Raw genomic sequence first — 23888 nt, forward strand, 5'->3', positions numbered from 1 at the left:
CATATCTTTCCCCACCGACGTGAACCTGAGATTGGCGATACCAGGCCGTAGGCTTTTAAGGCTGACATAGATAAAGTTGTAGTTAAGGCGACCTTTCCCGGCACCTCCAGCACAAGTAGCTGTAGCACTAAACCGAAATGGCTGACACAGAACTTTATACGATAGACTCCTCTTCCCTGCCAGCTCTTTTTTCTCTAGTGGAGGTTTATATGCTTCTATCTCATACCTTCCCCCATCAACCATTGAGGCCCATGACTTTCAGGTTTAGGGTTGGAAGATGGCGGCGAAAACTCTCCACCATTCACAAATTTCTCAGCTCCACCCAAGACCATGGGTTCGCTAATCTCATCGTTCTCCCCCACGCTCTGATACCTCTGATGGTCTAGCGGCCCACCAAGGCCAGCTGCTACCTCCTCCACGATGCCGAAATCTACTATGCATTAGGAGAGAGAACGTCCAACCACTTCAGGTTCTCAATTGCTCTTGTGTTCACATCCCCAAAATTTTTGGTATTTGGAGTGCTTCAGAAAAATGAGTTTTGTTTTTAAAATGGGAAAGAAAGTGACTCACCCGTCGGTACAAGGATCGACCGTTCCCGGTGCCTTTACCGAGAGTAATCAATACAAGGGCTATATTTATTATTGATGCATTTCACTTTAGGCTTAAACGTCTTTTCTATATGCAGTGTGGAAGAATATTAAAAGTTTGATGTTTCAAACTTTCGAAAAGATTCTTGAATAATTGCTTGAGAATGTGAAACATTTTGATGAAAACTAGAGTTGGAAAATGTTTGTAAATATCATTTGGAAAGCTTGTGAAATCATTTTGAAATCATTTTACTATTCTCTTAAGATTTTAAGTAGGTTTGAGATTTTGCTCTAATTCGATTACCACATAGTTAGAGCTTCATCTCATCTTCCTTAAGTTCTTTTAGAGATGTTATTGTGTTCTTTTCTGATATTAAGTGAAGGTAAATGCATAGATGCATTGATCCTATATGATTAGAAGAAAAATGAATTATTCCTACCACAACATTCATCTAAAGCATTCATATCACAACATTCATCTAAAGCATTCCTACCACAGCATGCATCTAAGATTTTTGTTTTTATAGTTAACATAAACATTTTTACAAAGATATAAAAGTTTTTTAAATTGGATTGGGGTTGTAGACCATCAAGCATGAATTCAATATTGAATCATTACTTGAATTGTGTTCTTTGTGAAGTCGGTAAATGAAAATGATTTTGGAAAAGAAAAATGTCCAAAAGGATGCAAAATATGAGATACTTGATCATAAGAAAATATAGAGAAGAAGAAAAGGAAAGAGATATTGAAAATCACAAGATCAAAGATTTAAAAGAAATAGAGATGTGCATTCATATACATATACACATATACATATATATGTATATACGTATAGATACATATATGTAAATTTATGAAAATGGTGTTTAAATTTAGGTAGAGAAGGAAAATGAAATTTTCAAAAGAAAGAGAGGGAGACAGGGAAAATGCACATACATATATATATACTACCACATATACACATATATGAAAGATTGTAAAAACAACATTGACTAGAAAGAAATATTTTAAAAGAAAAGAAATGGAGATATATATATATATATATATATATATGTATATATATATATATATACACACATATATGAAAGATTGTAAAAACAACATTGACTAGAAAGAAATATTTTAAAAGAAAAGAAATGGAGACATTTATATATATATATATATATATATATATATATATATATATATATATATATATATATATATATACACATTTATATTGATACGAAAATTTGTAAAATGAAATATGTAAATATAGAGAGAGAATGATAAAAATCATATATATATATATATATATACATTCATATTGATACGAAAATTTGTAAAATGAAATATGTAAATATAGAGAGAGAATGATAAAAATCATCATGTGCACACATATATATATATAACATGTATATACATGTATGTCTTCATGATCTTAAAGATAAGTTAAAACATCCGACTTCAAGTTTGATATAGGTCGGAGGGAAGCTTGGACTCATGGAAGAGTATAAACTAAGTCCCAAAACCATATTACAATGATTATTTTGAAAATATTTTGAAAAACATAATCATAAAACATAGTTATTTCATTGGTTGCAAGGGAATATGTTTCTTCTACCGTTGACTATGGAAGAAACTCAAATCATACGATAAGCTACTCATTAGGGTTTCTAATGGAATGATTAAAAGAAAACTAACGCAAAATGACATGCAAACACATATTAATATGTACATGTTCGTGAGAGTTTTTTCAGGTTGAACTAGCCCCAACCTCAAAAACACATGAATAAAAAAAAAATCTCAAACCATACTCTCATTCCCGCCGTGCATTCACATACAAATGAAAAATCAAATAACTATGCATGGATAATATCAAAACAATATTTAAGAAAAGAACGAGAGCATGATTCAACTATGGAATGAAATCTCATATTCTCATGTTTTCGGTGTACTCGAGCATAGTCTCTTGACTCTAAAATAGAGATTGAGCTATCTTATATGGCCATGAGGAAGTGAGGAAAAGAGAGAAGCAAAATATAAATAGAAAATCAAGCAACTACGCATGCATAATATATAAGCAATATTCAAAAAAGAAAATAGAACTTGATTCAATTATGGAATGAAATATTATCTCACCTTCTCATGTTCCCGGTGCACTTGAGCATAGCCTCTTGACTCTAAAATAGAGTTGAGAGTTATCTCTTATGGCTATGAGAAAATGAAAAAGAGAGAAAAATAGAAGGAAGCAAAAAAACAACAAGAATGTATTAAGAAACGAGATAATCATGATTCAAGCATTATCTCATCTTCTCATGCTCCCGGTGCACTTGAACATAGTCTCTTGACTCTAAAATAGAGATTGAGGGCTATTTTCTTTTGCCATGGGGAGAGGAAGAGAGGAAAGAAAATATGAAAGAAATGAGAAGGATGATGATTTAATCATAAAATGAAGGACCATCTCATCTTTTCATGCTCCTGGTGCACTTGAGCTTAGCCTCTTGTCTCTAAAATAGAGATTGAAGTTTATCTCCTTTGGCATGAGGAGAGAAATAAGAAAGAAAAATGAAGAAATAAAGATGTGAGTTATTGATTACATACCTCTAGTGAGAATAACTTAGGAAAATAAACAACTATGCTTGAAATAATCTTGAACTCACCTTGAATGAAACTCCAAGATGATAAAGATGAGTCCTCCAAGTGATCTTTGGTGTTCACTTGAAGAGTTGTAACTTGCTCCAATTTGAAGAGAAATTGAAAGAGGAAGAGGGAGAAAGAGGAAGAGGGAGAAAGAGAGAGAGTTCAAGAAAAACTCTAAGTCTTCAAGTGAGAATACACTAGAGTTTCTCATAAGGGCCAACTTATGCCCAAGAGGGGGGGATTGTGGGAGTATTTATAGAAAGTTTTGGAGCAAAAACTGAAAATTTGATTTTTTTTTTTTTTAATTTCTCAACATTTTTATCCGAATTTCAAAGAATTTTGAATTATTTTCAAAATTTTTTAGAAAAATAGGTTTTGACTAAGTGGGATTGGCCACTAGTCCTGCAACTTTGGGGTATGGGCAGGGCTATGCCCACCCAAAATTTTCAAAAACTGACCCCCAAGGGTCGGTTTTGCAAAGAAAAGGAGGGGGGAGGGGGTCTGCATTGCTGCAGGCCCCTGCCCGGGTGCTATTGCGCGATGCGCTGCAGCACGCAGTAGCGATCGCATAACGAGCGATTGCGAGCGTCACGGGATCTCTAAAAAAAGCCCTTTAAAAAAAAAGATAAATAGAATGAAATTTAAAGTGAATAAAATAAGATAAAATCACCCTAAAACCCCTTTTTTACTTAAAATATGTAGAAAACTGATTTTTTTCGTTATAAAAGAGTGGTCGGCTTCATTTTGAGTGACTCCGAGCTCGTTTTGAATGCGGGTTCGGTTTAATTTGAGTTTTGAATCTAATTTGGATCTTGGATTTGAATCTCATGTCTAAATTTGGATTTCGCGCTTGGATAAAATAACACAATCTTTTAGAAAAATTTGGGGTGATTACATCTTATTAGTTAGTTATGTCATTAGTTTAGATTTGAATGTTGTTATTTTCTAGTTTTGCTTAAACCATGATTAGTTTAAAGTTTAGTTTAACTTCGAGAATGATGATAGGCCCTTTTTTATTTTAATTCTCCTTAACCATGCTTAGACTATGTTAGGTTTAATTTAATATCAATAGAGTTCAAAGGGGTTAGGTATGCCCCTCTCTCTTAAGCTTAGCTGTTAATTTACTTCAATATTGCATGCAGTATGATTTATTAAAGACTTAAAAGATGATCAATCCCTAATCGTGGTACTAATATTAGATTAGGAAACTAACAATTGTCTCTTAAGCCTTCATAAATCATCACTTCGATTAAACCTGTTTGTCATGAAATAAGATAGTTATTTACTTTGAACTTTTATACAATTCATAGAGTTTTACCTTAACTTTTTTTAGTTCATATCTGTGCACACTATGTTTAGTTGAGGATTTAAGGATGATTAAAACCTTCAACTGTGGTATTAATCTTGGTTTAGGGAATGAGTATTCATCTTTTCAAAACTTCAAATAAGTTCACTTAGATTTAATTTTCTTGTCAATTAGGTAATATAGAGTAATGTATGTTTAGTTGTTAATTTCCTCATGATTTTTAAGTTGTTTATTTTCAATTTCACATGCATTTCATGTAGTTTATTTCCTATTCTAATATTACAGTCGTTCACGCACATGTTTAGTTGAGATTTGAAGAAAAAGGTAAACTGTCGGGGGTCAGGGTCCGGCTACCGGTGGTCCGACTACCATTGGAAGAAAAGAAGAAGAGGAGAAACCAAATGGCGATCGGGTTTGGGCTGTGGCCCCAGTAGGTGGTCCAGTGATAGTAACGGCAAGGTGACGACGGCAAGGAGGCGACGGTGAGCGAAGAGATTCAAAAAAACGTGAATGGATTCACAATTCTGCATAAAATGGAGAGAAAATGTAACAAAGATTAAGAAAATGGAGGTTTAGAATCTCTCTCCCCTACCGGCGGTCCGCCTGAGGCAAATGCAGAAGACGAAGAAGAAGAAGGAGACCTACTGGCGGTCGAGGTCCGGCTACCAGTGGTCTGGCAATGGCGAGGCGGCCTTGGGCAGCAGACAGTCATCTTCTTCAACTTGGAATGTGGGTTTGTGGCCTTGGGTAACAGGCGGTCTGACTTCAATGGCGGCGAGGAGGCGATGCTGTCGGCAAGAGGCAATACCAAGAGAAGAGAGCTTCGTTCGTCCGAACTTCGACTCTTTGAACAAACCCATCGAGGGTTTCGAGCCTGGGTAGCGCCGAGCTAGAGTGCGAGTGGACGTGGATTTGAATAGGATCAAACTAAATTCTAATACAAAAAATACATTATGTATTTAAAAAATATTATTTTTAAAAAAATATTATTTTTAAGACAAGCTTAGGATGTAAGCTCAAGTTATGAGTCAGATATCCGTGGGCGACCCGATCCAATGTTCAATCTTTTATTTTATTTTTTTTAGTGGTTGCACGGTAGGAAATAACATTTAAATTTTCAAATGCGGCCGTCGGATTTTTGAAAACCGTTGGTTTTTATGGAAAACAATTTGTGAAACAGTTTGTGAAAGACTTTGACCGGGTCTCAAGAAAGGTTGGATCATGGAGACCGTCCATCATCGAGATCTAATGGTGGCTTTTGTTCCGCTTGTTCCAAGTGGAAACTGGATTCAGCTAGCATCCTTCCAACTCAAGCAATAATTTGCAGAAAAGGTCAAATATGCTTAGGTAATTACAGGAAGGTGATCAGTGTTTTGGTTAACTAATCTGCAAACCCCAAAACGAAGGTGGTTTTTTTTAAAATAGCATAAGTGGCTTACACGAATATTTCTGATGGATACTTAAAACTAGTATGTCAAATGTGAAAATGTTTACTTGCCTAAGCTTTTGGAGTATTTGAATGCCGGTTGTCAGTCTAAGAAAATTTTCAGGTTTGCTCAAGAAATATCATAAGTTTCATCTTTTTAAATGTATATATGGATTAATATGGGCTGTTTCCTGTAATTTAGATTCGTCCCCGAGAAAATTAAAAGCGGCCTGGCGCAGAAACGGGAAGAGAGGGAGGAGAGGGAAAGGAAATCCATGTGCCGCCATCAGACTGCCTCTGGCTTTGATCTCACCTATTTCTTAAGCCTATAAGCAAAGTGAGAAATGCCGAACTTTTCGGTTCCTCCTTGCCTTCCACCACGACCGTCCTCTTCCTTCTCAATCTCCACATCAAGAGAATGTCATTCCTTCCCCTGTTTCTTCTGCTTCTCCTCTCTCGCGTCCACATTTCTCATTCTTCCCTCCGTCTCCCTGAATTGTATGGATTTCAAAGTGTTTCCTCTTCTTTATTTCCTTTGATTCTCTTTGATTTGTTGTCTCCATCTTACCAACATCTTTTTCGTTTTTCTCTTGTTTTGGATGGTTCAGGTACCGTTCTTTTCGTCTGAGATCAGGCAGACCAACCAAAGAGGGCCATTCTGGAAGCTCCTCTGGTTTTGATCCTACTCGAGTTACTCAACTGTCTTGGCACCCCAGGTACGATAGTATGATAATCTTTCGTGTTCTGCCGTTATACAATCTTCTTTCTTTGTTTCTGTGCCTACTTTTGAATTGTTTTCCTTTTATTTCTTTCTGTATAATTCCATATGTTGGTATTGGAATTTACTCGCTTTTCTGGACAGACCGGGATAAACAGGGAACTGTGTTTTTGATATTGGTTGCATGCAGCAAACCGGTAGCTAGTTTCAAGGTTCTTTGATTTGTGGTCTTTCACACTCTCAGCTTGATGAATGCATAACTTTTTCCAGCTTATGCGGACAAGTGGGCGAAAAACTATTGTGTGTGCTGTTGCCCTAGATGTTGCTCTATATGATCCTTTAATTAACGATTAGTGTGGTTGACATTCACTTCTTTTTCCTGACAAATAGTATATATTGGAAATTTGGGGTTTCTATAACTCTGCAAAATTCCCAGCTTGTGCTACTTTTTCTGGCGCAAACGGTTGCATTCAAATGTCCTTAGCTTTAGCATTGGTGGTGATTGCACCCCCTGAGCTTGATGAACGAGACTAATTTAATAGCGATTCCCAATTTATGCCCCATAAATTGAACATGTTGACACTTTTAGCCAGACTATCCATTTATTTTGCCGGTTTATTTGCTTATTCGTCCAGAAACTGGAAACATTAACTGATGAAATAGAAAGGTGATTGTTTCTATTTTCTGGAATTTTGGCAATGGGCAGGGCATTTTTGTACAAGGGTTTTCTGTCTGATGAAGAGTGCGACCACCTCATCAAATTGGTAACTTGATTATCTACTGTATTATGATTTATATGGAACCTATTCAAGCTTTGAGTGTTTCCCTGATTTGTCGTAATGGGTGACTGTAGGCAAGGGGTAAGCTGCAGAAGTCAATGGTAGCAGACAATGTATCTGGGAAGAGTATCCAGAGCCAAGTCAGAACGAGCTCGGGCTATTTCCTGAAGAAGGGACAGGTGATCAGTTGAACAGCCACTCATGTCTGTTTTCTTAACTGTGGTGTGTGCACATAAGTTTATGTACACATGCATTTGTAAAGACTTTTCTGTGCACATATAAACAAACATGTATATGTATATTATTTAACTTAATTTATTGCTTTTACATGTTTTATTTTTTTGCTGACTTGCACAGTCCTATTCTCTCTAGGTTATATGTGTTGGTTGTTGAAAATAAGCTAAATAGTAAATACCAATACGCTTCTCAAATTAGGGGCTTCAAATGAATATGATTGAATTCATCAAGCAGAGAAAGAGATTCAATAATACATCTAAGAATGTTTAGATGGAAGATAAGCACTTCTCCTGTTTGCTATTCTTTTTGATGTCTAACTCATGCTGTTGTCCATAAATTTTGTACATATTGAAACCTATTTAAGTGGTCAATGAGCAGAATAAAGCAGACCTTTCCTTACATTACATGAGTCTAGGAAGTAGGATTAGTTATATAGTGTATACATATTGGCCTTGTTTTCCAATGCAAGAAGCAATTGGAAGCGAATGATTGAGTTCAAGACCTGGGACTCAGATGGACATAAATTCGGCGTTTACCTGAACTGAACATGTAAACGAGCATTTAGTCTGAAAGTTTATGATTCCATCCTGCCATTATAACCTTATCATTATCAGTTTTTTGTGGCTTTTTGTTAACCAGATGTTATTTCTCCCCATCCTTATTGATGTACATGTATTATACATGTTTCCGTTATGGGTCTTTTGCTTAATCTAGCTTCTCTTACCATTAGTACAAATCCAATATGGTGATTGTGCTTTTTCTATTCTCTTAGCACTTCTGTTTTCCTGATGCCAGGATTCAGTTGTCAGGAGGATAGAGAACAGGATCTCCCGCTGGACTTTCCTTCCAAAAGGTACTTCTCTGGTTTCTGTTCCTTTACACTCTGTCAGTCTGTCGCAGACTGAAATTAAGAAAAAGGAGTGTGTGCTATCCTGATAATTATGTCAAATGTCAGAGAATGGTGAATCTATACATGTGTTACACTACGGTCCTGGCCAGAAGTATGAACCCCACTTTGACTATTTCAATGACAAACATAATATAGCTCTTGGGGGTCATCGGATGGCCACAGTTCTTATGTATCTAGCTGATGTGAAACTGGGAGGAGAAACGGTTTTTCCAAGTGTGGAGGTAAATGCTTGATTTTAATACTTCCTTTGTTGATTGATAGTTGGTACTCTGTAAATAATGAATTCTCCATTGCAGCCAAGTGCTCAAAATAAGGAGGATTCTTTGTCCAAGTGTGGAAAAAGTGGCTTTGCAGGTCTGTGATTAGAAACATAACATTTCCTTCTTATTCATCATGATCATAAATTTGGTTGTGTTTGCATAGAAACTATGTTTCCCAGAGAACTTATGTATTTCATTTGTCTCTTTAATTTCTTTCAAGCTGAAGGGGAAATTGTATACCTGATTATCTTCGAGTTGAAAGGAGAATTATTGTGTCAAGAACCTTTAATCTAATTGAGAATCTATATTCGTGTCCATTACTTGTCCATTTCTGAGATAACATGTTTTGCTAAATTACTTTTTTTTGTCTAGTAAAGTATTTAATTGCTTGCCTGTTTACTCAGATAAATTAGTTTAGGATTGCTATTACGAGATTGATTTAAAAATCTCTTCTAATATTTGCACCATAGTGCTCCTTCTGAAACCGCACACCGACATGTGCATGCAAACACACACACATGCACATGCACACGTGTGCTATCAGAGCCATCAGTTGCTTCTGACTTGCTTCAGAGCTGGTGAAGCAAAAGAAACGGTTACAATTTTATGTTTCATGTTGAAAGGCAGTTCAATTTGGCTTCTCCAATTAACGTAAACTACTCCTTAGTCCTCACCAATTTTTGAGAAATTATGCTGCAAAATGCATTTAAAACTAAAGATTATAGATGTTATTTATGATTCTCTCAATGTGCTATATGGAGATTTATTTAGTGCCTATTTGAAAGATTTGGGGGGATCAGACCTGCAGACTCTGAAAATAAGAATGTCTAATGAGGAAATTGTGTTTATGGTAAAGGATATACAGGATTTGGGTGAGACTAGCTATAGCTTCTAGGTAGAAAAGAATGAACTAACATGATTTATGGGGAGCACACTATATGGGGTTTAATCTCTAGTTCAGTATTTGTGAATTGTAATACATCTTACCTAAGTAACTAATGCTGCTAAAAGGAACGATATATTGTTCCTCAATTGATTTACATTTCCACTCTGCATCATAACTCATGGTAGAGTAATGAAAACACTTCTTCATGCTTCATGATAGATTAATCCTTTCTTTGCTGTTTTTGTATTTTGGTTTCTGGGAAAAGGTAAACATGAAGTTCACAAAATCTAATCTGTTTGCAGTGAAACCCAAGAAGGGAGACGCTCTTCTATTTTTCAGCCTTCATCTGAATGCATCAACTGATACTGCTAGTCTACATAGAAGTTGTCCTGTGATTGAGGGTGAAAAGTGGTCTGCAACATGCTGGATTCATGTGAGACGCTATAATCAATAAGCAGCAGACGGCAGAAACATATCAGCCATGAGATGGAAGTTCTGGATTGCATACGTTTGACCTTAAATAGTGAATATATTTAGTATATAATCAAATATTTTTTTGCAGTTCAAAAGTGTTCTAAGATTTTCCTTAATCCCAATTTCTAGATTATTACGAACGAGAAGCCTTATTATCAGAGAGTTGTAAAAGCAAAAAGTTTTGGTGTAGGGCAATTGCCCCACAATGCTATTATTATAGGTTTCTCTCGATTCTTCTCTACTAACAAAATGCAGATAGTTGTCAATAGGTAGTGTTTGTCTTTTCTTCTTTGCTTTCATTTTCTTTTTTCCCAACTGTATTGCACAATCAGTGACCATATTTTTTGTCTGCAAATGGGATGATACTTGGAACTGCGTGGATTCATTAGACCAACCTTTATTAAAACAGATCATTTTTCTGCAAAATGGCGTGGTATTTGGAACTGCGGATGTGGATTTAGTATACATTTGATGGTCTTCTCGCTCTTGTCCAAATGGAAAATAGTGAATTATGTAGTCCAATGTGTCGTAGTTATGTCTTTGATTTTGGCGTCCACGATTATGACTGGTAGGGTTGTAAATCGGTCGGGCATGCATTTTTTGGATGTATCCACCTTATTCAAGTTCTAATTCCAGTGCACTCAGTTGACAATAATCCCACCCGTGTGCATCCCTAATGGCTTTAGGCCTTAACGAACACAAGGAAAGATGAAAGCAAACTTTTTACTGTGTACGAGATAAGAGCAAATAGCTTGTTGCCTCATCCTAAATGTTACATGTGAAATTTTCTGAATTACATGAAGCACTAGTGACATTGTAGCCATGAAGCGAACTCATGCAAAGAGATGCGACCTTATTCTTCACTTTAGAACTTTCTGCAGACCGATGATTAAGAAATTTTTAAGTAACAAAAAGACTTATTTTAGCAGACGACACCGAGCACCTTGGATTAAGGCACATGTCGCACGGTATAGTGTTCAATGAAGAGTTACGAATCTTTATTCTGTTTCTTTTTTTATTCCATTTAAGGTTGTTTATCTATAGGACTGGTTATAAATCCAAAAAGATGTAGTTGTAGTAGTTACTATTTTATAGAGCTTTTAAACTTGGATTTCTCCAAGTTACTGAAATGTGGTATTGTTGGATGCACTGAAATAAAAACTAGATTTCCATTAATGGTTTACCAATTGAAATCCCACGGCTAACTGAAGAAAGAGAAGAAAAGAAAAGAAATTTGGTAGTTTCCTTGTTACCCCATGCCTTGAACGACTGCATTTTCTACCACCATGAAAAGAGTTTTCTTAATTATTTTAGAAGTGCTTTTGCTTATATGCTGCCATATTAGCCTTCACAATTGGGTGGTGTTGAGTTAGCCCAATGTTAAAATTGCAAGCAATATTTTCTTTTTCTCTAAGAAAAAATAATGTCATATTGAGCCAATAAAAAATGTAAAAGATTGAAACTGAGTAAGTTTGATTTGACCTTCAACTGTTTCTTTTTTCGGCACCTTGTAAAAGTTTAAATTTTTTATTATCTGTGCAAAGCTGGTGCAGAATGTGAGCAAGATTTAATGTCACATTGTGCAATATGTACCTTTCCTTGGTAGTGATACTATTCATGTAAGAGGTCAGATTGTGCTAGTTGAAACTGATGCTCGGAGATGGATTCAATGGACCGGATAGATCTGATTATGAATTCACTTTCGTATCCGTTTGCTCAGATCTGTTAAAGAGATTCAAATATGATAAGTAACCAGATTCTATTTAGTAACCAGATTCGATTTAGTATGCAGCTTCACGACGAAAACCAAATTCAAGTAGGATCTTATGCTAGTTAGGTCTCTATTCAGTTTTAAGAAACAGGTTTTGAAAATAAGTCCGATATTCAAATCTGATTAAATCGAATTTCTAAAAGTGGGGTCACCAGGATGTTAATGAATTAGATTCAAATTTGATATACCCTTAACCATATCTGCTTTTTTTTTTTAATTCACATATTTTAATTCAAATTTGGATTCAAATATGAACAAAGGAATGTCATATCCTATTATGAATCCGAAATCCAATTTTGTAACCCCGATCTGATTTTTGCATTCATATCTTAATCGAAATCGAATTTTGAATTTTCAAAATGTAAGAGAATTAGATATAAGATATTTATTTAAAACTAAATCCAGTTAAATCCGATCAGAGATTTATGTATGCCCAAATCCAATCGAATGTCATTTCTTAAATTCCAATCTGATTTGATTTCTTAATCATACATTAATTTTTTGTCATATCTGATTTGATTTCTTAATCATATATTAATTTTTTTTCTCATATCTGATTTTTTTTGGAATAGTTCGGTCAGATATAAACCCAATCAGATATATTGAAATCCCTACCCCGAGCTGCTTATGTCCCAATTCGTTTTCGAAAATTTCAAATTCAGGTGAAAATGCCTTCATACCATGGAAACATTCATGTATACTTTCAAGGCATATTTAAAACCAAAACAGACAACAAATAAAAAGGGAAAAATCATTTCTTCCCTTGTCACAAGTAAAATCTATGAAACTTATTTTTAAAGTCTTTGGGGAAAATGTACTTAACATGTGTACAATTGATGCATATATATCTGACAAGTCTTTTTATTTCATAAGTTTATGCTTAATGTTAGCTACGTAGCTAGAAGAGAGTAAATAGAGAACTCAACCTCACATTGGTTGTTAGCTAGGTACCATCACCAACTTATTTCCGGTGAACCAATTCGAACCCTGGAATAACCTACGCCAATTTAAATCTTCTTCATAAACCATTTCTCGACTTTCACATTGTTCATAAACCTACTCCAATTTAAACCTGTGTACAATTGATGCATATATATCTGACAAGACTTTCACATGAATATGAAAGAAGAGATCCATCAAAATGAATCGTCTTTAATTTGTCCAATTCTTCTTAATTCAAATTTTCACTAATCATCAAATAGAAGAAATGAAATAGTCATGGCACTGCAGAAGCATTTTAACAAATATCATTTTCAGGTATAAAACAGTGAGATTTTCTCGAGAAAATCTCGATAAAATAAAAAAAAAAACAAAACATAAAATGTGAAATAAAAATTTGGTAATTAAAAAATATAAAAAACGTAAAAAAATGTGAAGAAAGTGCAAAAAACTAAAAAATGGGAAAAGCACAAAAAAAAAGCAAAGGGCTAAAAAACGGGAACAAAATGCAAACAAAACGCACTTTTTTGAATTTTATGTTAATTTTTAAAAACTCGCTTTCTTCATTTTTTTAGGCTGACATGTTTTTAATGTTTTCTCATGCTTTTTTCGAATAAAATGCATTTTCTGTGACAGAAGATTGCTCTTTCAGTTGTGCTTCCTAAGCAAATAAACATTATTATAACAATCAAGAATCATTGTAATTGATTGGGTAAACAACGGTGACTAATGAAGTCGATAAGATGAAAGGGAGGGAGACTAAGAAAAATTGAAAAGTTCCCATTTCTTCTATAATTTCAATAGCGTAACACACGATCAGTTTTAATATCATAGTTACCTTACGCATTGGCAATAACTGGAAACCAACTCTATCCCACGATTAGGAATTGGAAATATAACTTCAATGAGAAGAAAAAAAGAGGAAGGAAATTAGTCACAACTCACAACCTAAGCCTTACATTTGTTACAACTCTTTTTGCAAGAATGATGCATGTAAGCAGGATTCTTTTCACATTCTCCTCCTGAAGCCCATAGTGAACAGTGTTGATTATCATCTACACAGCCTCCAATTTCGGGAGGTGCCGAACCGAAGCGCCTGACATGAATCCAGCACGTTGCAGACCATTTCTCTCCCTTTGTCACCGGGCAGCTCCCATGCAGGCTAGCCTGGTCTGTAGTTGCATCTGGGTGAAGGCTGAAAAACAGTATGGCATCACCTTTCCTTGGTTTCACTGTAAAGAGAGAAACGGTTCACGTTAAGTATGGAGGAAGTTCTATAGAGCAGAAGAAGAGAACTGGATTCCCTGTTCTTTAGCTTAAAACTTTTACTGCAGAAGGGATCGTTGCTTAAACGTAGGTGTAATTTACAGAATTGCATCCCTTGTTGGTTACTGTGTTTTTAGGAAACAACCGAAGTATATTCAAGAATAAGGTTGTACTGATGAAAACCAAATTACAGATTACAGCAGATCCTGAAAAAAATTGTGATTACGATTGCTAGCTCAAAGCTTTAAGATTAGCTATTTTTATATTTACTGCTAACTGGATAAACGAAATTTTTTCATGTGGGCACGCATCTTTTTCTGTGTGTGTGTAGTGTGTTGCCGTGCAACATGCACAAAAGTGATGTGTAAGATTGGTCTTGTCATCTATTTGGCAGTAATGGGGAATAAAATAGATGCCAGCAACAAAAGAATAACAAAAGAGCTGCACCATTTTACCCACTGTCCATATCCATCAAATAAATAAATTCTGAAATCTACCAAAACAATTCAAAAATTTTTCATTCCCGAACTTATATTGCTGGTTTTAATTTCACTAACATGCACAAGAAACAAAAAGGTTTACTGGAATAGTCACAGTTTTTTCATTCTGCAGAAATTAAACTGGAAAAATCAACCACATAACAAGATCAGATTAATTGCAAACCTGCCAAACCACTTTTTGCACAGTCGGACCAGGAATCATCCTTCTCTTGAACAACACCCTGAAAACACGCGGATATTAATAATGGAGAATCATGGCAACAATGATCAAGTTGAGAGCAACGGCTTACCTCTGAATTGGGGAAGACTGTTTCCCCTCCCATTTCAACATCAGCCAAGTACATGAGAACTGTGGCCATCCGATGGCCACCAAGAGCTACATTTTTGGGGTCATGGAAATAATCAAAATGCGGCTCATATTTCTGACCAACCTCATAGTGTAGTATATGAATAGATTCACCATTTTCTGACATTAAGAAAGAAAAGATCAGTTTCAAGTTGACAATCTCTCTCTCTCCTTCTCTCTCAAACACAAATAGACACAGACACACACACACACACACACACATTCACTCACCTTTGGGAAGAAGAGTCCACGCAGCAATTCTATCCTCTATTCTGGTAACAATATCATCCTAAAAAGATTGAAAAACGAGAACCAAAAATCAACAAGAGGAAGTGTCTTTTCAACGACAACAGCAATTATATTACAAGCATAAAATAAACGCACCAAGAAAAATTGGATTCAATAGGACTACTGAGAAAGATGAGAGCGCAATTTAATAGCCAGCGTGAATGCATCTTCAGTGACGAAACAACAATAACAACAGAAAAGTAATGCTCAATAAGGAAAATAATTCATGCATTGAAGGATAAATCACTCTCATCCCTGACATGCACACAATGTTTTAAAACAAAAAAAATTCATTCGAAAACCCCAGGGCGTTTGATATGATCGTTTACTGCATTGATCCGCTTGTCACTGTGACTAATAGCACTAAGCCCCCTCAGAGAAAATAAAAATCAACCCTGGTGCAGCGGAACTTCTGCATAGATACCAAAAAAGAAAGACAAGTCATCCAAGAGGAACCCACCTGCCCCTTGGCGAGGAAGTGCCCAGAGCTCGTGCGGACGGTGCTTTCAACACTATCACCGGAATTACTATCCGCTACCATGGATTTCTCAAGCTTGCCCTTTGCCTACAACAATTAAATCAAGAAATTCGGTCTCTGTTGAATGGACATCCTAAAAATCATCGAATAACAACAAGAGTTACGTTACCAATTTGATGAGGTGATCACATTCCTCATGTGAAAGAAAACCCTGGTACAAGAAAGCCCTACAAAATAATTGAGATATCATCAGCAGTGCGGGTGCTACCAATTCTAGAAAAAAAAAAAAAAAATCAGTACTTGGTTCAACGGAGATGAATTTAAGAAATGCAAATGCACACACCTGGGGCGCCAAGAGAGCTGCGTGACTCGAGGAACCCGAGAAAAATATGACTCGTCGCCATCGGTCTTCAATCTCAAATGGTCGCTGCAAAATGCAGAAAAAAGACCAAAATAAAGATGTTGGCAGTGGAGAAAACAATGCAGAACAGGAAAATCGAGAGAGACGGAGTGGAAGAGGGAGAAATACGTCTCTACGGAGGCGACGGAGAGAAGGGCGTGGGAAATAAGAAACAGAGTGAGCGCAAGGAATGACATTTTTCTGACGAAGAAGAAGACGAATGAGGAGGAGAAGCAGGCTTACGGCGTAGCCGACGACGCCAACCATAGAAGCCTTTATCATCAGATCCATTGGCGCTTCTTCCAATCGGTCTACTTCGAGTCTGGTAGCCGCACACTGGTTTTTGGGCTTTCCCTCGTTCGCTTCTTCAAAGTCAAAATAAGGGAAACTATGGACGCCTTCCTCGTGGGAAGCATTACTGCCACCGCCAATTCAGGATAGATATTTTCAGGTGAGTTATATTTCAATTTAATATTTTACCTGCCACAATTTCTTTTCCCAAATAGTATCAACCCGCTGAGGCCGTATCTGCGTTTGCACTCATTGAGGACGGGAGGCATTGACTTGAGTTTGACTGCTTCCAACCTGCGATGGACGGTTCAGATTCGTCAAGATTTAGTTCCCTTTTTATTTATGCCATTAAATTCTGCATCCATACAGTATTACTATCGTACCACACCGGCTCGTATCGGCTTATACCGATTCCGAGTCGGCCAATTCATCGGCTGAGAGAGTACCACTATTTTATTCCTCATATTCTCCTTGATTAAATTGCCAAAACATTGGTTTTTGGAGCTAATGAACCGATGTGGATAAATTATGACTTGTGAAAGTTAATCAAAACTTTAATATTATAACAACAACAAAAAATTACGTTAGGCATTCTTGGACGCCTTTTTTTAATTAAAGAACGTGGTTTTAAAATCTGATATCTAAACCCTAAACATGAGGACATGTCAGCCACGTTTACAGGTCAGGAGAAAAGTGAGAAATTTTTTATAAGATGGGTTGAAATACAATTTCAAAATTTTAATAGGAATTAAAATGTAATTTTTTGATTTTTTTTTATTTTACATGTAAACTTAAAAAATTATGGAAGGGCCAAAGACCGGATACCCTGCGTTTGATCCCTAGAAAATTTATTGTTGACGAGGCATGAGGATTCAGATTTTAAAATCCATCCAGTTCCTGGCAAACACATGATAATTTTTTTTGGCATTGAGGAGTTTTTCAAAAAATATGGACCAAAAAAACAAACAATTGGAGGCATCCAAGGATGACTTGTCCATCATTTTTATGGAGAAGACAAAAAAAAAAGAAAAAGAAAAAGGAAAACCTTTGTGTCTGACTCCACTCCGAGGGAAAACCCTCAGAGATCGTTTGATAGTTGTACTATAAGACAAAACGAACAAGATGTCTTGTCCATCACACTACTGTTTTGTCTGTCCTATCAATGGTGTTCTCTGTCTATTGTTTGATAGTTTTAAGAACGAACACCATGTTTTTTATGTCCATTGTTTGATAGTTTTAAGAATGACCTCTCAATGCACTGCATGACGGGTTTCATAATTGTTTGGCATCTGTCTTAAAAAATTATTTCAACATCACACTCTCTTTTAGGATTTTCAGGAATACTGTTAACTTTTTACAATTTCATGTCTTCGAAAAAAATTAAAACAGTGTTTTATTTCCAAAAGTTTCTTTTCTTAATCCATTGATGCCCATCAAGCATAGAAATGGTCAATTCAGTTTGAGCAAACATGAGACGGTTTTGGAATAAAGTACCGCGATTGCCATTCCTTCAATTCCAGCATTATGTTTATGGAATTGTCATTCCAAAATCAAGACCCAGGGGAAGCGAATGATATCTCTCATATATTTACATTGAACGAGCCAGAAATTTAAGTAAAAGGGGCACATGATTAGGAGCTCTGGAGAAAGTTCTAGGGAAGAGGGGGAGGGTTTGCATGAGGGTCTATTGTGTTCCTTGATCATAGGCAATGGCAGATCTGGGGGATTTTGGGTGCCAGAAAACTCTTTGAAGGATGAGACAATTGTGGTGGTAATCCACATGGAAATAGAAATCGTATGGGTGCGGCGGCTGGTTCTTGGCTGGTGGTTGTTGAAAGTACTGGATTTAAAGATGTTTGAGAGTCAGAATAACATAAAAGAGAATTGTTGTTTATGAAATAGTTAAGTATTATCTTGCATAGGCTCGATATATGTCCTGATTTTTTTTTTACTATAGATACCACGCATCTGAGTTTAATGTTATTAGATCAAGGCAAATCGAGATAAAAAAATAGACACTCATCTCTACGTAAGGCTGCACAGGAGTCGAGTCGAGCCCGAGCTCAGTCAGCTCGACCTCGACTCAGCTCAAAAAACTCAAGCTCAAGCTCGGCTCGAACTCAAGTCGAGCTCCTTATAACAAGATCGAGCTCGACTCGACTACACAAAATGGAGCTCAAACTCGACTTGCTTAACCCATTTAAATCGTTTAGGCTTTAACTCGTTTAGCGTTAACTCGTGTAAGCATTAACTCTTCGCGTAACTTGTGAAATTGTTTAACTCGTTTAACTCACGTACAAGGCACTACGCAGAATGTTTTATTGCTAATCTAACACCAAAAACATTCACAAGCAATACGATCGACGTCTAAGTTTGGATACCACAAACTTAACGACCGATTGCAGTCACAAGCAACAGGGTCCACATAAATCAATTAAGTGTGTTTTCAAAATCAAAACAAAGAAAAAACAACTGGTATGCTGCTAACTCTTATGGGAACATGAACTTATCCGCACAATCTAAGCAAAGAAAAGCAGCAGAAACGGTGGAGCCTTCAAGTTCGGGAAAGAAAGCCCCCCAGAAACCTTGCTTCGTAATCACAACACTCTGGACAGGTAACACATGAGTTGCTGGGCAGTGGGTACGTTCTTAAAACCACCATCATAAATTGCTTGACTAGCCCCAGCAACCATTGCCATTGTTGCTTGCTTCAAGGCATACTGACCTGGTATCTGCATCAATGTCTGACCAGCAACCATGTTAGATAGCGCCAACTGCCTCTCATATAGGCCTGCAGCAGACGGCATAGGAAAGGGAGCAGGAGGAGGAAGTGGTGTCGAGCTCTGGAGTGGGCTTGTTGCCCCAGGAGCACTACACAGCATAAGAAAACATAGAGAGGAGCTCAAGTCAACATACATGACATGAGGCAAAAACACCACCATCATCCAAGTGGGAACAAACAAAAGCAAAACAAAGACACTGATAAAATCAACAAGCTTGATAGAAGCTAAAGCTCAATAAATATATAGATATATGGATATAAAAGCTAAAGCTTGTTGCCGGTGCATGTAATCCATAAAGATTTTTATTGAAGAAGAAATGTTTTTTCAAATAGTTCACTAATGGCCAAAGGAGACACTATAGAAGCCAAAAGTTATTAAAAATGGGTAGAGAAACAGACCTGCATGACAACAAATATGTAATGCAAAAGAAATCGTGATATTAGTTGGTCATTTTGAATAGAATATCTAACTAGAAGTCCACAAAAGTTCCAAGAAAAATCAGAGAAACAGTGAAAAAGAATTGTCATCACAACAAAGACCAATAGTATTTATGCCATCCATTTGGTTGACAACCAAATCTTGGTTATAAATCTTTGGCTCTTGAATGATTTTTCATCTAATGACACAAATATTTTATACTACTATGACCACAAAAAAGGTATGCAATCTAGAAGGCACATTTAGATACAAATCTATGCTCTCCAGCCAATTTCACAAGTTCATTATTAAGTCAAACCTTAAAAAAATAATTAACAAACTCATAGAAGGATTATCATTTGGCTAGCAACAAGCCATTGAGTCCTCAAATACTAAAATTGAAGCAATGCCATCTATTTGCTAAATTCAATAGATAAACATTTGTTGAATTCAATAGATAAACATTTGAAAAACTAAGTCAAATTATGTGTTAGATTTTACCTTTTATTCCAATAACAGCTCAAATGAGGAGGATATATATATATATAAATCCCCATGAATATATTAGCAATATTTATAACCACATAATGATAATCAAATACTAAAATTGAAGAAAAGCATGGTACACTTCAAGTATTGGAGATATTTATTTAAGACAGTATCCAAATCCAAACTCACGTCTCTTTCAAGGAAGGACATCTCCCCAAGAATTCCGGGATCTGCATATTCAAGTTGTTGTTTCTCAAGAGTCAGTTCACTGCAAAATCAGAGAAATCAAAGTTCATATTCTACGAAATTTTGACAATTATATAAGCCAAAAGCCAAACATGAACTATGTATTATTCACATTATCTCAACTCTAGTAAAGCTGCTGCAGTTTGGAAGAGTGTTGTTTAAGGCTGATTTAATAACGTGCCTAAATAAGCAAAGGGAAACTTATCATATAAGTTGAAACACAAAAAAGAGTGATGAAGAATTGTTTGCATCCCCAAAATTTATTTTGGTTTTTGGAGTGCTTCAAAAAAAATGGTCCACCTATTCCTGATGCCTTTATTAAGGTAGCCTGATTAAGAACTAGCTTCTTGCTTTGCACATTTCAATATTTGAAATGTTATCCTAAATCCTATATGCATGTGTGATCAAGTCTAAATCATTTTTTTTAAATATTAAGAAAAATTTTGAAATAATTAAAATATGGTTTGGTTTTAAAAAAAGTGGTGCCCATAGGTCTAAAACTATAGTCTTAAGGGTTAATGAACCCTTAATAATTAGTGACTTTACAAACTTGAGATTGAATTGTTGAAATAGCCAAATAGTATAGAAAACAAATTGTTTAAAAGATATTTGAGTTCTTCAAATATTGTCACTAGAACTCAAATAAAAGATAACTTATATTTGAAGATAGTTTTGAAAATCGAAGTTTTCAACTTGTTTAAGAAAAATATGATTATGAACATACTTGTAAATTACTTATTTTGCAAACGTGACTTCAAGTTGTCATGCTTCACAAAAGCAAGTTTTTCAAATTTTGTTTGAGAAATAAGATATCAAAATATATGGACGATGACCGTAGTTTTTGTTCATCACAGGGCCAAAGAAAGAGACTTTGTAATATTGCGAATATCAAAATAATATATTGCAAAGAATGAAGATTTGATATCTAAAACAAGAAAATATTATAATTTGTAGATGTGTTTCCCTTCTGCCTTAATTTGATTATCATCTCATTAGGGTTTGATCTTGTCTTACTTAAGCTTCTTAGAGATAAGCTTGTGAAAATTTGTGAGTCAAATAAGTGATTGTATATGCATAATTACATAAATTCTATATACATAATAAAAAATAAACCATTCCTACTATAACATACATCTATGGAGCAACAAAAATAAAACAATTTGATGAAAATTGATAGAAGTAAGATCTCATCTAGCGAGTCACTCAAGGGTATATTGAAAATATACCCTTGTCAATGGAAGGCTAGAAGCATGATAAAAAAAACATGAAAGATGAATTTGCAATTTGAAAAATCTAAATGACATGTTCATTGCAAATTAACATGTACATTAAGAGTGTTTGAGTGTTTTCCTGATTGGACATGTCCCAACCTCAGAATGATAAAAAAAAAAAAATAACCCACCCTAAATCCTCACATTGTAATACAGATCCACATACAATCAATCATCAAATAGAGAATTAGATAAAGAAATGAAAAAATAAATATATGATGAAAGAACAAGAATGAGTAGAGAAAAATTGAAAGAAAAAAAGAAAATACATAGAGAGAAATAAAGATGAAAGAGGGAGAGAAAAAGAGAGATATTTGAAAGAGAAATAATTAAATGAGAGAAAAATGAAAAGAAAAACAAAAAAATAGAAAGAAAGATGAAAAATTAAAATAGGAGAAATATAAGTTAAAATGATATAGGAAAGTTAAGAAGGAAAGAAACAAACATTAAAATGAAAAAGAAAGAAGTAAAGAATGAGAGAAAAAAAAGTTAAAATGAAAGAAATAAAAGTTAAAATGAGAGAAAAACAAGTTTAAAAGATATAAACAAGTTAAAAGAAATGAAGAAGCTAGTTAAAATAATAAATGATATGTTAAAAAGAGAGAAAAAAAGATATTGAGAAAAATGTTTGCCTTGGTCATACTCTAGGAGGGAGCTTTAAGGAGAATCCTTAGCTCCGGGGAGACTCTACACCTTCATCGGCTTGTTATGAAGAAAAGAGATAAAAAAAAATGGTATAAATAAAAGTTATAAATACCTTAAAAAGAAGATTTGGTGTAGAGGCCCTTAGCTTAGGAGAACCAAACAATAAAAATTGAACAAAAAGAAATAGTGAAAGAAGAAGAGAAGAAAAAATATAGAAGAGGAGAGAGAGAGCTCAAAGACTTGAAAAGATGATGGATTTTCTCCTTGTTAAATGAGATAAATGAGGAGGTATTTATAAATGAATGAGGCTCAAGGGCATTGTGATCTTTTTAAAATAAAATTAGCCATTAATTAGTCAATTTTAACTTAAAAATAGCTTAAAAACACTAAGAAGGTCAAATCTAACAAAAAATAAGTTGATTGGAGGGTTGACCACGCCAGGGGTAGGCTGCCCACCCAAGGCTCGCCCAGCCTAAGGCAAAAGTTTAGACAAAATAATGTCGATTAAAAAGTCTTATATAAATCCCTTAACTATTATGCACTTTAGAATTTATAAACTTTTATATAAAATTTTAAATTTCTAAGCTGGTGTTATCAAATGGGGAATGGAATCAAATTGCTCAGGCCATCGAGTCAGTGAACTCCCCAAACTGTCCTTCAGGTGATTTGATCCGTAATAGATAGCAAAAAGTTACAAAGAAAAAGAAAACTTTATTAACATCAAAAAAGCATAAAAAACGAATTGTGTGAGAAGAAAATTCGTTCAAGTCTCTAGAATTGGCGAAATTTTCCATATAATCTTACAGAAAGAAAAAAAGGTAAAAGATACCCACATGTAAAAACTAAAAGGATATAAGATACCGGAGGGGTTGCAGCACAGGGTTGCAGCACATTCAATGGCAAAATTGTCCACCTCATAAAAGGACTTGAGTTTAAAGCTTGGGGTGGTAGCTGCCACATTTGGATCGGATCGTAATGGAATTTTAAACAAGCTTTGTAAACTCGAGACAGTAGGGGGCACGAGATGAAAAAGGAAGGTAAGTGAACTCTTTTACATGGCAGTGAAAAAAATTTCTCACCCTTGGTAAGAAAAAATGATCCAAAGCCTAAGTATACACATACATATTACAAAACTAGAACGCTGCCACAAAAATCAATGCCATGAAGGCAAGCAACCTACACACAACACTTTACTAGCCTTGCACTTTAGGAGAACAAGAGGTTGATTGAGAGTTTCCGCTTTTTTTGTGAATGGTAGGATGAAATATTCTCCTCTTCACCCAAAAACATATATATATATATATATATATATATATATATATATATATATATATATATATATATATATATTTATTGAACTCTGATTTAATTTGAACTGCAGTTGATATGAGAAATTGGAGAATCAGAAATGTCCCTTCAGTCACAAAAGTTTTTCTAGAAATCATTAAATTATCAAATGATGCTCCCTTATCCTTCAATACAACTTAACAAGATAAGGTTGTAGAGATAGAAGTCGCTTTAGCATCTGTTAGCTTGCGAACACATTATTGTG

At 35.2% G+C, this 23888-nt stretch overlaps 2 protein-coding genes across 3 annotated transcripts; one reads left to right on the plus strand and one right to left on the minus strand.

The window, feature by feature from the left end:
* Positions 1-6175: 6175 nt before the first annotated feature.
* Positions 6176-10578, plus strand: LOC116256003 (probable prolyl 4-hydroxylase 7). Its single transcript, XM_031632116.2, has 8 exons — positions 6176-6440; positions 6551-6658; positions 7367-7424; positions 7514-7618; positions 8472-8529; positions 8632-8807; positions 8883-8940; positions 10035-10578. The coding sequence occupies exons 1-8, from the start codon at positions 6361-6363 to the stop codon at positions 10184-10186; spliced, it is 795 nt and encodes a 264-aa protein (XP_031487976.1). The 5' UTR covers positions 6176-6360; the 3' UTR covers positions 10187-10578.
* Positions 10579-13676: 3098 nt separating this feature from the next.
* Positions 13677-16604, minus strand: LOC116256001 (probable prolyl 4-hydroxylase 7). Of its 2 annotated transcripts, XM_031632115.2 has the most exons (8): positions 16324-16598; positions 16138-16221; positions 15964-16021; positions 15777-15881; positions 15260-15317; positions 14973-15148; positions 14846-14903; positions 13677-14148 (listed from the first exon to the last, which is right to left on the minus strand). In XM_031632115.2, the coding sequence occupies exons 1-8, from the start codon at positions 16389-16391 to the stop codon at positions 13865-13867; spliced, it is 891 nt and encodes a 296-aa protein (XP_031487975.1). In that variant the 5' UTR covers positions 16392-16598; the 3' UTR covers positions 13677-13864. The 2 variants fall into 2 exon arrangements, with proteins under 2 accessions (XP_031487975.1, XP_031487974.1); XM_031632114.2 differs by having other exon boundaries at positions 14846-15148; positions 16324-16604.
* Between the last annotated feature and the right edge of the window lie 7284 nt (positions 16605-23888).

This window comes from Nymphaea colorata, chromosome 6 (assembly GCF_008831285.2).
Source record: "Nymphaea colorata isolate Beijing-Zhang1983 chromosome 6, ASM883128v2, whole genome shotgun sequence".
Lineage (NCBI taxonomy): Eukaryota > Viridiplantae > Streptophyta > Magnoliopsida > Nymphaeales > Nymphaeaceae > Nymphaea > Nymphaea colorata.